Below are 12,240 nucleotides of genomic sequence, written 5' to 3'. Positions count from 1 at the left end.
GGACATTTGTCACCAAACATGTTTCCACATGCAGGTCTGCTCTTCCCATTTTGTCCAGGGAAGGGCGCTGTAGAGCTTATTCTTATTTCCCACGGAGGGGCAGTTTAACTGAATATTGGAGGGTGACCATGTTGTGCTGTGGGAAAGTCCCTGATGTAAAATACACGGGGAATCCCTTCACAACAGGTAACAATAGGTTTTGTCAATACTAGTGAAATTACCCTAACGAAAAATCATATTCCCATAATACTTTATGGCATTGTTTTCCCTCTGTTGGATTACTGTTGGATTTTGTGTGGTTTAGTGTTTCGACCTGTAGCTTTGTTAGTTTGTTTTTTTTATATAGCCTACCTTCTAAAGATGTAATATACCATTACTGTACTTCATTTTCATAAACTGACGCATACACAGTTTTATTTACTTTACTTTAATTTCGGGACATTTTGGAGACTACTACATCAGAATTTGAGGATTCAGTTGCGCTGGATTTACAGGAAACGGTAAAAGGACCAGGAAATTCCCCCTGGCGCGTCCACGCCCCCGTGCGGGAGGCGCGTTCCTCTTTCTGAATAAGAATGTAGCTCGTCTCGCGCTCTGACTGCAGCTGACACAAGACACTTTAGATATTCTGCGCTACAGAACACAAGTCACCGAGATGCTTCTGCTGATAATCTGCACGGTCTTTACGGTGAGTAAACTGATCATTGTGTTTCACTGGAGGAGATGACAGGATTATAAAGATGTTTGCCCTTGTTGAGGACTAAAGGACTAAAGCAGAGCACTACCTCAAGTCACGCCGTAATATTTCATTCTTTGGAGCACGTTTAAATGTATTCGTGTTATGCAGTAGCCTAGTTGATTATCCACCTTTGAAATAGGCTATTGCTTTATCCGATGTAGAAGTCGACATTTTCCATATTTTTGAAGGCATACAGCCTACGCACATCTTTTCCAGAGCCTACTTTCAGTTTCGTTTTATACGGAGTAGTAGTGAATTAGCAGTAGAAGTAGTGGTGGAAGCCGTTTTAACTTATTATAGGCTAATATCGATACGCACGTTTTGTTAATAGCATATAGACTAAAACGTGTAAGAAAATGCACCTGCCATGAAACTGCCCGACATAACATGTTGAATGTTCGGGACTTTCCGCCGCGCCCCTCTCGGTCTGGTGGTTTCAGTCAGGGGAAGTGAGAAGTGAGCTGATCTCAGAACAGTCTCGCCATCAAAGCCTTCTCTACAGTCTATGTGGGAGTAATCTTTGACTCCGAGCTCTGCTTTGACAAACAAATCACTAAGGTAGTTCAATCATGCTTTCTCCAACTTAGAAACATTGCAAAAATTAGAACTTTCCTGTCTCAAACGGACCTTGAAAAAGTCATCCATGCATTCATTTCATCGCGACTGGATTATTGTAATTCCCTGTACTCAGGGCTCAGCCTAAAGGCCATCTCCCGTCTCCAGCTCGTACAAAATGCAGCAGCCAGACTTTTAACAAATTCCAAGAGACAAGACCATATCACACCCATCCTCGCCTCTCTTCACTGGTTACCTGTTAGGTATAGATGTGATTTTAAGATTTTACTGATTACGTTTAAAGCCCTTGTTGCCATTGCCAATTCCCAATGCCATTGTTATCACTTTTATTTTATTACTTTTATTATAAACTTTGTTTTATTTGGTGTCTATGCTTCATGTTTTATTTATTTTTATCTTATTTATGACAATGTTGGACTCCTGAGTATGTTGTACTCTTTTATCATGTTTTGTAAAGCACTTTGTAACTTTGTTTTGAAAAGCGCTATACAAATAAAGATTATTATTATTATTATGTTGTTGTGTGTGTGTAACGCAGGTTGACATTGTTCAGCAGGTGGTGACCGGTGCAGTGTCCCCGTGCGATCCACTTACACAGTATGAAAGTGATGTCGGCTCGCAGTGCTGCAAGATGTGCGGGCCAGGTACAGTCCAGTGTTGACCTTTCTTATTGTTTGTCATGATGTTAACCCTTTAATGGATTGAACTAGGAATGTAATGTAACTACTAGGAACAGGAGGGGAGTGGTTGGGGAGGGGAGGGGGGGGCGGGGTGGTGGGGGTGTCACACACACATGCTGTACACACACTCACCACTGGGAGCTGCCCCATGAGGAAGTGTGTGACTTTCCCCACCCAGATGTACCAGGATTCATACCAGCACCCTTTCGGTCATTAATCAAATTTTTTTGTGTCCACCACACTACTATATATACACGTAAGAAAATTGATATTTTTTATTATATAGCAATATCTGTATATTTTTATTTATTTTTTTACAGGGACAAGGATGTCATTGGAGGGCCGGTGTCTGGATCCTCGGTGCGAGCAATGCGAGGGGAATGAGTATCAGGACGCCTACACAAAAAACACCATATGTAAACGTCAACCATACTGCGACCCAAGTGAGACATTGTGACAAATTCAACTAAACCATTAACACACTGATAGACTTCTGTTTGAATTAGCACAACTTACAACTTGTGTCTCTTCTTACAGATAAAAACTTTGAGTTTGAGGTCGATAAGAGCAAGGAACGTCTGAGCCCCTGCAAGTGTAAGCCGGGACACCACTGCTCCAGTGAAGCATGCATCACCTGTGTACTGCACACCAAGTGCGGACCGGGAGACGGGGTTCAGTCCAAAGGTATGACACAAATGCACATACAAAACGCTGTCAGTTACATTCAATGTAAAGCACAGATTGCTTTGTTTTTGCTATGTGCAGTGACACTGAATCCATATTGGTTGTCACACCCTTTCAGGCAATCACACCCATGACACGGTGTGTCAAAAATGCCCTGGAGGCACATTTTCTAATGCGACTTCAGAGAACCAGGCTTGCATGAAATGGACAGTGTGAGTATAGGATACCCAATAAAAAAACATTGGATCATACTTTTATATTTCAGAAGCAATTCCTCCACCAACATCACGGCTAACTTAAAAGAAATCTACTTTTATACAATAGATGAATGATTCTTTAGACTAAGAGCAGCCTGGTGAAACTGCAGTGTGTGGTAATCATCAAACATCAAAATCCTCAATATAGCATAAAAAACAAAATGATTGATTGATTCAAGGTGATTTGACCATACAGCGTGTTTTGGTTGCTCCTATACCTCCCATTAATTTAACATTAGCCTTAGTAAAATCTTGATCACATGAAAAAAGTAAGAACTATCCTTTAATACTGTAAACATTGCTTGACATACATGTTTAAATGTCTGACATCTTTGCAGTTGTAAGCCTGGATCACAAGTTAAAAGTGGGACACCCACATCTGACACCGAATGTGGTAAGTACTGTACAGGATATCCGCTGATTTTTTTGTTTAAATACTCAGTTTTAGCTATCTCCAGTTTGAAATGAAACTATGTAGGCGTGTGACTGCTGGAGTTGTAATCTCTGTCGGCCTCTGTGGTTTCAGTGGGATTGATAGCTTTCACCTAAGTACAGCTATATTGTTCACACTTTGTTCGTGTGTAAACTGCACTGTGTTGTAGTGGCTAAAGAATCACCTTTAGTTTTAAACAGTAAGGATGGCCCCTAAGAAAGGCACTGAAACCCTTCTCTCCAGAGACACGTCTCATAGGTGCCCCCCCCCCCCCCCCCCCCCTAAAATGCATTATGTTACATAATGCTGTATTATGTTACATCTCAGAGGGGCTTGAGTTCTGTATTCTTCTAAACTAACAAGAAATGTCCATATTCTACTCAAATATTGTCCTTTATCGTTTCAGATGTTGTTAGATGTGAAAATCTGACTTTGGTTGTGAAAGTGGAATACACAGGCAAATATAGACATTACTGGATGTATTTATATTTTATGAATGGATTTCTCTCTTTTCCCCGTCTTGGCAGAAAAAAGCTCAGGACTGTCAGGAAGAGGGATCGCTGGCATCTGCGTTGCAGTCGTCGTGATTTTGATTGGAGTTTGTATAGGCCTCTATAAATTAAGAGGTATGCAATAAACTCAAACAATGACACTAATAATAAACAATAATAATAATTGATTTAATGTACTAAAGATCCTGTATCTTTTGTTCCTTTTGTGTTAGGTAATGTACGAGCTGCAAAAGCAAAGATTAAGGTAAATCTGATTTTGTCTTGCTCTGTTGGTCCTAGTTATATTATTCTGTGTTACAGAATATATAAAATAATATATACTTGGGTAAACAGTAATGGTCTGCAAACAATGCAAATTATAGCAATTGTAACTGAAACTGTTGCACTGGATTCCTAGCAATGTACTTGATATTTTTCATTTCCAGTGACTGAAAATGTCATATTCAGTGTTTTCAGCACTGTAATGCTAACAGTATTTCACTCTGTAGGGCTGCATCATGGAGGATGGAACAAACAAGCCAGAGAGGGAAGCAAACCCAATAGCAAACCCGACAGCTGAGCCATGCTTGCTATCGTATGAGGAGCGATCCTCAGAACAAGAAGGGGGTGCAAAGACTCCGGAGGAAAATGAGGACGGGCTTGATGAGGAACCGAGCCAGCCTTTGATCTCGGACGATCCAGGTCTCACTGAAAATGGAAATCTGGTGGAACAGGAGGAAGGGAAAAGAGAAGTGCTCTCTCGACAGGAGTCAATAAACACTCAGTTATGACTCTAACCTGAGTCTGGCCGCTAAGCTCCTTGTCATGTAATTGTTGTTAATGTAACCTCTTGTGTGTTATTGCCTCAGATTTCACTTATAGTTATGTGAGACTAAAGCTGTACATTGCCTTTATTGTTAAAGAAACCTTATATGCCTAAACTGTAGAGTTATAGTCTAATGATGGCTTGGAAGATAGTGGCATGTGTTCTATTGTTTCCTACTTCCTTCTGTATCGCTTCAATCCAGTGACATTTTTTAAGTTGTGTTTTGTCAGCATGTAATTTTGCAGCAGGTAGTCATCGAGGTTTACATGCATTATTTACAAAAGACTGTTTGTTCATATTTGCACAAGGTGATTAAACATTCCCAACTTAATGGACATGGAAAAAGCACCTTGATGGGACATGGAAATAGCAATAACATTTTTTTCTTCTTTTTTTTGTATTGCATTAAAGTTTATGCCAATGGAATTCTGCATCATGGGAGTGTTTGTTATTTTTTCCTAATTCTGAGGGGCTGTCTGTCTCGTGGGCAGTAGAAAATCATAATTGGTGCTGTAGTACCACATGTCATCCTCTAGGGGGAGCTAGTGGTTCACTGAAGTCTGCTGAGAGTCCGGAAACTGTTGCAGTCTGGATGATGTCATGGCACCTTAAAGACTCAAACTGGAAATATATTATGTTCTGATACAGTGTTAATGTTGTCTTTGCAGTGACGTATAGAATGTCATTAAGTAAAATTAAAAAAGGTAAAAATCAAAAGGACATTGAGTTGCGTATGCATGCCAGTATTTGATTTAATCAGTTCTTCCTCCAAACATTTTTTTTGTAGTTTGAGACAGCTGATGTCCCATTGTATTCACCTGTTTACCATGGGATTTGGGCCACCTAAGAGGGGCTCAGGTGGAGCTAATCTGCCCTCTGTGTGTTTCTGTTTGTGGGGATTTGAAGAGGTGAGGCGGGAAGACAAGGCGACTGTGCATTTCAGGCCTTTTGCTCCCAGGGGCTTTCTCATTATCCCTGGATTAATGGAAGTACAGCCCTTTGAATTTACATGGAAACCTGGGGGACTGGTATAGTGGAGAATCCCTCTGTCAACCCCTAAACAATACTAAAGCCTTATTAGACCTGAGGCCTGGTGCTCCTGTCTGATCTTAGCAGAAGGGACACAAAGAGAGAGAATTTCATATTGGAGAATTTGGTTTAAAGAAACATCTGAGACCAACTTTGAAGCCTTTATATAGGCTATACAATAACTTTTCCTCAACTAGTGAAAGAAAATGATGTTTTTGCTTAATTCTACAAGCGCATGATGTCATCAAAGTGTCAAAGGTAATGACCGCCACCCAACAACAAGGTGGTAATACATTTAATAGACATGGGTTTGATATGCAAAGTAAGGCCAATGCTTTCTTTAAACTCCTAACTAGGTAGATAAATTGACCTCATATTTTCTTCTGAAGTATTTTAAATGCATTAATTTGCAAGAAAATGCTAATTCTGCATTTAATGGAGTTGGGCCTTAAGTAATAATAATAGCACTTTTTTTTTCCTTAAAGAGGCAGTTTACTTGAATAGATGCACACCACTTTGGTCATTTTTCAGTAAGAAACAAAGCTCAGTATGGACTATCTCTTATGTGTGCCCAAAGTATATAGCCTAGGCTATAAATAAAACATAAGGCTTTGCATCAAATTCTATCATATGGAAGGAGAACACGTCATGTCCAGCTTAATAAGTACAAATGCTACATAATGCATGAGTAAAGCACGTCAAAATTTCGTTAGATCATTTGCTGAATTTTATTTAAGCAAAAATATTTCTTCATGATAAGACAAAGGAAATATAATTTACAGTGGCGATGGAAAAATACATCTACATTTATGTACAACAACATACAACATGTTTAGTCTTTGGTCTCAGAACACAGCTGTTTCTCATTTCACTGCAAACTTCGGGAATTAACGACTCAAATTCCTGAGGTTTGAAAACTTTAAAGTGCAAAAGATGCGGAAAATGTCTCTGATCTCTGTCTAAATACCCGGTTAGAGAATTTCATGCGTGGCATAACATGACGGAACATACAGTCCGTTCCTGGAAGCCCAGTCAGCCCACAGCTTTCCAACCTGCGAGCTAGCGGGGTGGTAAGTATTGTCCAGGGGTTTCTTCACAGTCTCGGACGTGGCGGTTTCTGCCAGGGACCAGATTTTGGGTTTCTGACTGGTAATATTCTCTTTACTTTCCAAAGCTGATGGCGTGTGCTCCGAGTCGTTCTTGTCAACTTTCTTCCCAAGTGCAAGCTCACTGTCTTTATGCTCGTCGTGCGGCTGCTGCGGCATCTCCAAACGCGCATCCACAGGTGTTGAGCTGACCAGCGCGTCCCCGGCGTCCTCATCGGCGTCTGCGCGGTCACCTTGAGGCTCCGTCTCATCCCGCTCGTCCAAATGATGATGAATGTGCAGGGAGCTCTCGTCTTCCTCGCTCTCGCCCTCCTGCTCCTCATCCTCCTCGTCTGATTTCCCCTTACACGCCCAGCTGACCCTGTTCTCCTTCTTCAGTCGTCGCCTGGCGTTGGCGAACCACGTGGAAACCTGCGTGAGGCTCATTTTGGTGATGATGGCGAGCATGATCTTCTCGCCCTTGGTGGGATACGGGTTCTTCAGGTGCTCGTTCAGCCAGGCCTTGAGCGCGCCGGTGCTCTCTCGCGTGGCCACCTTGGCGATCCTACCGGGGTCCTCGGCTGCTCCCGGCCGGTACGGCGGGTAGAACGGCCCCCCTCGAGCCAGGAGCGCGTGATGGTAGGGAGATGCAGCCTTCAAGTCGAAACCGTTGTTCTGAAAATAGAGAGAAGGAACGTTTAGAGCCAGTGACAAGGAACCGCGTCCGTGCGTAATTACGCACGGCGTTGGCGACCGACGCAGAGCGCTATTCCAAGATTGATACATCTAATTGGCAGGGATACAGTGGAGGCACTGACGCACCTGAACTCATTTTCACCTGTGTAAATGAGTGTGGAATAGAGTTTATCCCCCTTTTTAGGCTAACATAACTCTTTATGATGTGAATTCATTGCTCATTCTAACTATTATAAAACCGTTGTAAGTTACAAAGCTAGGGTCCTTCAAGGGAGAACATTACTTAATGCTTGTCTGAAAATACAATCGACTTTTGTTTATATTAGTGGGTGTTCACTGACTGGAGGTCATTGTTTACCCACCTTTTATTTATCACTACATCATTATTACTTATGAAGCCCTTTTAACTTTTCATGCAATGGCTAAATTACAATGTAATCTATGTGAATCATATCGCATCACAACTTACCATGTGTGAGATGTGTCTGTGGTGTGGGTAGGGGATGAAGTTGTATCCCTGTAGTCCTGAATATGCTATGGGAACCCCGGCTGCCATCGCTGCCAGATGCTGAGCTTGTTGCTGCTGCACCCCGGCCGGGCATCCCAGCAGCGGTATCTGGTATCCAGTCGGCATGCTGATGCTGTTTCTCTCCAAGAAGAAGTTGCCAAATCCAGTTTGTGATGCGGGCATCTTTCCTGCGTCCCAGCTATTCGGGTTTGAGTGGCAATCCCGCCTCCTCGATCCGTTTATATACACAGTTGCCAGAGAGTGTGTGTGTGGGGAGGAGGGGGGGAGGTCCCACTAGTGTTGACTGACAGCTACGTTCAAAAGACCTACAGCTTTCACTGGCCGCAAATCCCATCAAAGGAGCCCTCCGCTGTTCCTTTTAACGCTGTCGTAAAGAGGCTAAATATGTGATACTTATCTCCACACAATCATTTCTGTAGAATATTGAAATTTCACTTCAAATTCAACCATTTCTCTAGAAAAGGTGAATAGCCTGCTAAAACTATCCCCCATCTCCATGTAACAAATATCAATAATGTTTGTCATTTACTAAAATAAAAATAGCAATGAGACTTTTCAAGGAGACTTTCATAGGCTTCTTTGTTAATGTTGATATGAGCGCTTTTTTTATTCAAAGCTAGAGCGCCATACACATTTGTCAGAAGGCCTATAAACAAGAAAGGCAATTTGAGTGAAATTTAATTTAATTCGTAGCACATCTCATGGTGACATAATATATTCAATTGTATTTGATGTTGAATGTAACACTCCTTCATGTCTAGCACTGGTTAGAAAATCACCTGAATTCAGTTAACAACATCATGTCAGTCTCTAATGTCTGTTCTGACACTTAGCGTCGCCTACTGATCTCTACAGCTTGTCCGTCAATTGAATTAACCCACTGAATAGCCTCAAATTATGCTAATAAATAAGTTAAGCGTTTTTACCTCAGGCCCATTGAAAGTGTCTTAAATGCAGTGATAAAGATTTGCTCAAGTTTAATTTAATTTAATTTAATTTAATGTGCGTTGGATTCTCCAAAGTATAACACCACGTAATTCTTTCCTCAATCCTATTAGCATTCGGCCAATCCATATTTAGGCCTAGATGAAAAAGGACAGACCTCATCCAAAATATTTTTTATTCCATTCATTCAAAACGATAGCTATATAAGAAAGTCCGAAAATGCTTTATAGCCTAACTCATCATATGAATAGATTCAACTTTACCTGCCTCAGGACTATACCTTTTTTATTTGTTAATTTATTGACTGAACAATAACAAACTGTCCTTTACATGTCGGATGGTTTTGTTTTGACTAAAGCACATCGTTTCAATGGCTCTAATTAAACGCGGTTAAGTGAAACAGGTGTTGACTAATGTATATGATAATTGTGAGATAACAGATGCTAATGTGGGGGAGGCAGGAGGGATTGTTAAAGATAAGAGGAGAAGATTACACTTCTTATTCCACTGTCCCCCTCTGCCCTTCAAAAGAGTCTGTGCTCAAAGCAGCACACTCCCTTCTCTGCATCATTTTGATTATTAGCAGTAGTAGTAGTGGTAGTAGTAGTAGTAGTAGTAGTAGTAGTAGTAGTAGCAATAGTATTAGTAGAAGTATTAGTTGTACTAATAGTAATTGTGTAGCCAGAGTGAACCTTCCTTAGTGTGCTTGTGTACTCATTATTTATGCAACAGACAAGATCCATATGTCAAAACTAGACACATGTTTAAAATATATACTTTTTCCATGTATTGGTTCCCCCTTTTTACTCCCTGAAACAATTTTAATACATCAATTTGTGTGGAATAATGATTTTATTACACTATCTTTGCAAATTGATACTCCCTATATTTCCCTATATTTTAATATTTGTTTCCCCCATCCTTTCTTCAGTTTCATTTTATTTCAACCCAAAATGTAGACTAGACACACTGTTTTTTTTTATTGCCAAATGCTATATATAGCAACCAGATCAGATCCACTAGGGCTCATGATAACAAATTTAGGCTAGTTATGGGATAGTTGCCTTTAATCATCTTTAAGTTTCTTTCAATTTTTTTTCAATTATACCTTGCATGAATCAAGTTTCAAATCTGAAATTTCTTATTAAGAAGCTGATCAAAGAGATGGAGCACAAGACACATTGTTCTTTCTATAAGCAATATACATCATATAGCTTGTTGTGAAAATACATTGCTAATAGCCTTTATACATATGTTGCCTAGCTAGATATATTGTTGTCTCATGAACTAAAGAAATAATAATAATAATTCAATTAATTAATTATATTATTATATTATTATATTTAATAATAATTCAATGTTGCTACCTGACACTGGGCCTCACATTAGCTAAAGATGTTCTCTCTCTCTCACACACACACACACACACACACACACACACGCACACGCACACACACACACACATATTGACTGATTATTATGAGTTCTCTGGTATCTGTGTGCATAAATCTGTCTTTTCTTTTTTCACTTTTAGTAGTTGGAGCCACACTGTAACCTTTGTATTATTTCTGTACAACAACAATTTCATTATTATCTGAATAATGCATTATTAATAATATCAACAAACTATTGGGCTTGCAAACATAATAAGAAAAAGTTCAACTGTGCAAGATAATGTATTGATTTCCCTGGTGCAGCAGAATAGTGTTGTGTTTACTAACAAGATGCAGCCAATGACCCAAAGCTCAAACCCCCAGTTTGAAGAAAATGTTTGTTCGTGTGTGTGTGTGTGTGTGAGAGAGAGAGAGAGAGAGAGAGCGAGAGAGAGAGAGAGAGAGAGAGAGAGAGAGAGAGAGAGAGAGAAGCCATGCTGGGGGTAGATGGAGTGAGATAAAAAGTGGCATAGGTGGAGGGAAGGAGGTATTTGGGTGCGGTCCACAAGGGCCTAGAGCAAATTTGTACAGCAGCTACAATGGGATGACTAGAGCGCAAAGAGTGGGAGGCTTATGGCATCAGTAGTCTACATCTCCCAACACAAACAGCTCAGGGCAGAGGCTTTTGTCCCTCTTGTAGAACCTCTTTTCTTTCTCTTCCCCTTTTGGCAGCTCCGCCACAATGCAGGTGTTGGTCTTGCTCTGACAGGTCGGGGTTGTGCTGTTTGCTCTCAGGATGTCAGTTGTTTACAGAAGAGAAAAGTGACCAAATGGAAGACGATTGTCCTCAGTCCCCAGTGAGATGCAGTACAAGATAACAGAGAGGATGAAATTATCTCTCTCTCTGATAAGGCCAGGCCCCATTCCTCTGTATGGAAACAATGCAGCGTCCTTTATTTACAAATCCTGTGCGTATCTTACATTATAACTCACTAAACGGACTGTTAAGTGCGGCCCTGGTTTTGGATAAAATGCAGAATGGCGGTCCAAGGGGCTAATGAGCTGGTCAGGACAATAGGTTTAGGTGTGACCTCAATTACAGGCCATCACCTGCCTGTGAGCTGACAAAGGGACTAAGCATGTAATTAGAATAGCTCATAGGTAGGTGTGAACAAGACAACAAAAGCCTAAAGAGAATCCACAGAGTCTTCAACACCTATTCCTTGTTAGTTTATTTTTTACTCCGCCAGATACTAAAAGGGGGGAAAGTTGACAGAGAGTCATAAAAATCTGGCAAGGGGAAGACTGCATGGTGAGAGGGGAAAGTGTTTTATTCATTTTAAGGATATTTAAATGATGTTAAGTTATATGTCTGTATGGAAGTTGCTTAAAAAAAGGTGAAAAGTAAAGAAGCAAAAAAATGAACCAGATGTATTGTTTTTTCCAGTATTTAGAAATGCTTAGTTTTGTGTTGTGGTGTTTACTATTACTGTGTCATCTGTTCATATCTGATGATGAAATGAAACAATGAAACCTTTATGCATTCATATACCTCATTCAGGCTTTAAAGACGGTATTTTAACAGAGCAGTTAAATAGCCCTCGATCAAAATACCAACAATAGACAAATATAATGCAGTAATTCGATGAGGAGAATTTGCATATCATTATACTGAAAAGCTGGGAGAGTCAATTGACAACAAATGTATGACCGTCTCCCCCCAGAGCTCCAATTTTCCTCCATAATGGGATTTTCCTGGGACACCAACACAAATGGAGAGATGTAGGCAAAGTGTGAATGTTATCAAGCTCTCCCACCTCTTTACTATCTATCCCCCTCTTCTCAGACCCCCTTCCACTCTTTGTCCTTTGTCATTACTCTTATCAGGACCACTCTA

At 40.5% G+C, this 12,240-nt stretch overlaps 2 protein-coding genes across 4 annotated transcripts; one reads left to right on the top strand and one right to left on the bottom strand.

The window, feature by feature from the left end:
* The first annotated feature begins 559 nt into the window (after nt 1-559).
* cd40 (CD40 molecule, TNF receptor superfamily member 5) lies at nt 560-5,112 on the top strand. Of its 3 annotated transcripts, none has more exons than XM_078288046.1 (9): nt 560-688; nt 1,872-1,959; nt 2,316-2,438; nt 2,533-2,679; nt 2,798-2,891; nt 3,275-3,330; nt 3,897-3,995; nt 4,094-4,125; nt 4,370-5,112. In XM_078288046.1, exons 1-9 carry the CDS (start codon nt 656-658, stop codon nt 4,649-4,651), a joined length of 954 nt encoding a protein of 317 aa, XP_078144172.1. In that variant the 5' UTR covers nt 560-655; the 3' UTR covers nt 4,652-5,112. The 3 variants fall into 3 exon arrangements, with proteins under 3 accessions (XP_078144172.1, XP_078144171.1, XP_071758727.1); XM_078288045.1 differs by having other exon boundaries at nt 571-688; nt 1,869-1,959; XM_071902626.2 differs by having other exon boundaries at nt 571-688; nt 1,854-1,959.
* Nucleotides 5,113-6,505: 1,393 nt separating this feature from the next.
* irx7 (iroquois homeobox 7) lies at nt 6,506-8,187 on the bottom strand. Its single transcript, XM_071902646.2, has 2 exons — nt 7,966-8,187; nt 6,506-7,475 (listed from the first exon to the last, which is right to left on the bottom strand). Exons 1-2 carry the CDS (start codon nt 8,185-8,187, stop codon nt 6,687-6,689), a joined length of 1,011 nt encoding a protein of 336 aa, XP_071758747.2. The 3' UTR covers nt 6,506-6,686.
* Nucleotides 8,188-12,240: the final 4,053 nt, after the last annotated feature.

Source organism: Centroberyx gerrardi, chromosome 14, assembly GCF_048128805.1.
Source record: "Centroberyx gerrardi isolate f3 chromosome 14, fCenGer3.hap1.cur.20231027, whole genome shotgun sequence".
NCBI lineage: Eukaryota > Metazoa > Chordata > Actinopteri > Beryciformes > Berycidae > Centroberyx > Centroberyx gerrardi.
Note: the sequence above shows the minus strand (reverse complement) of the source record. Positions and strands in the feature narration are given on the sequence as shown.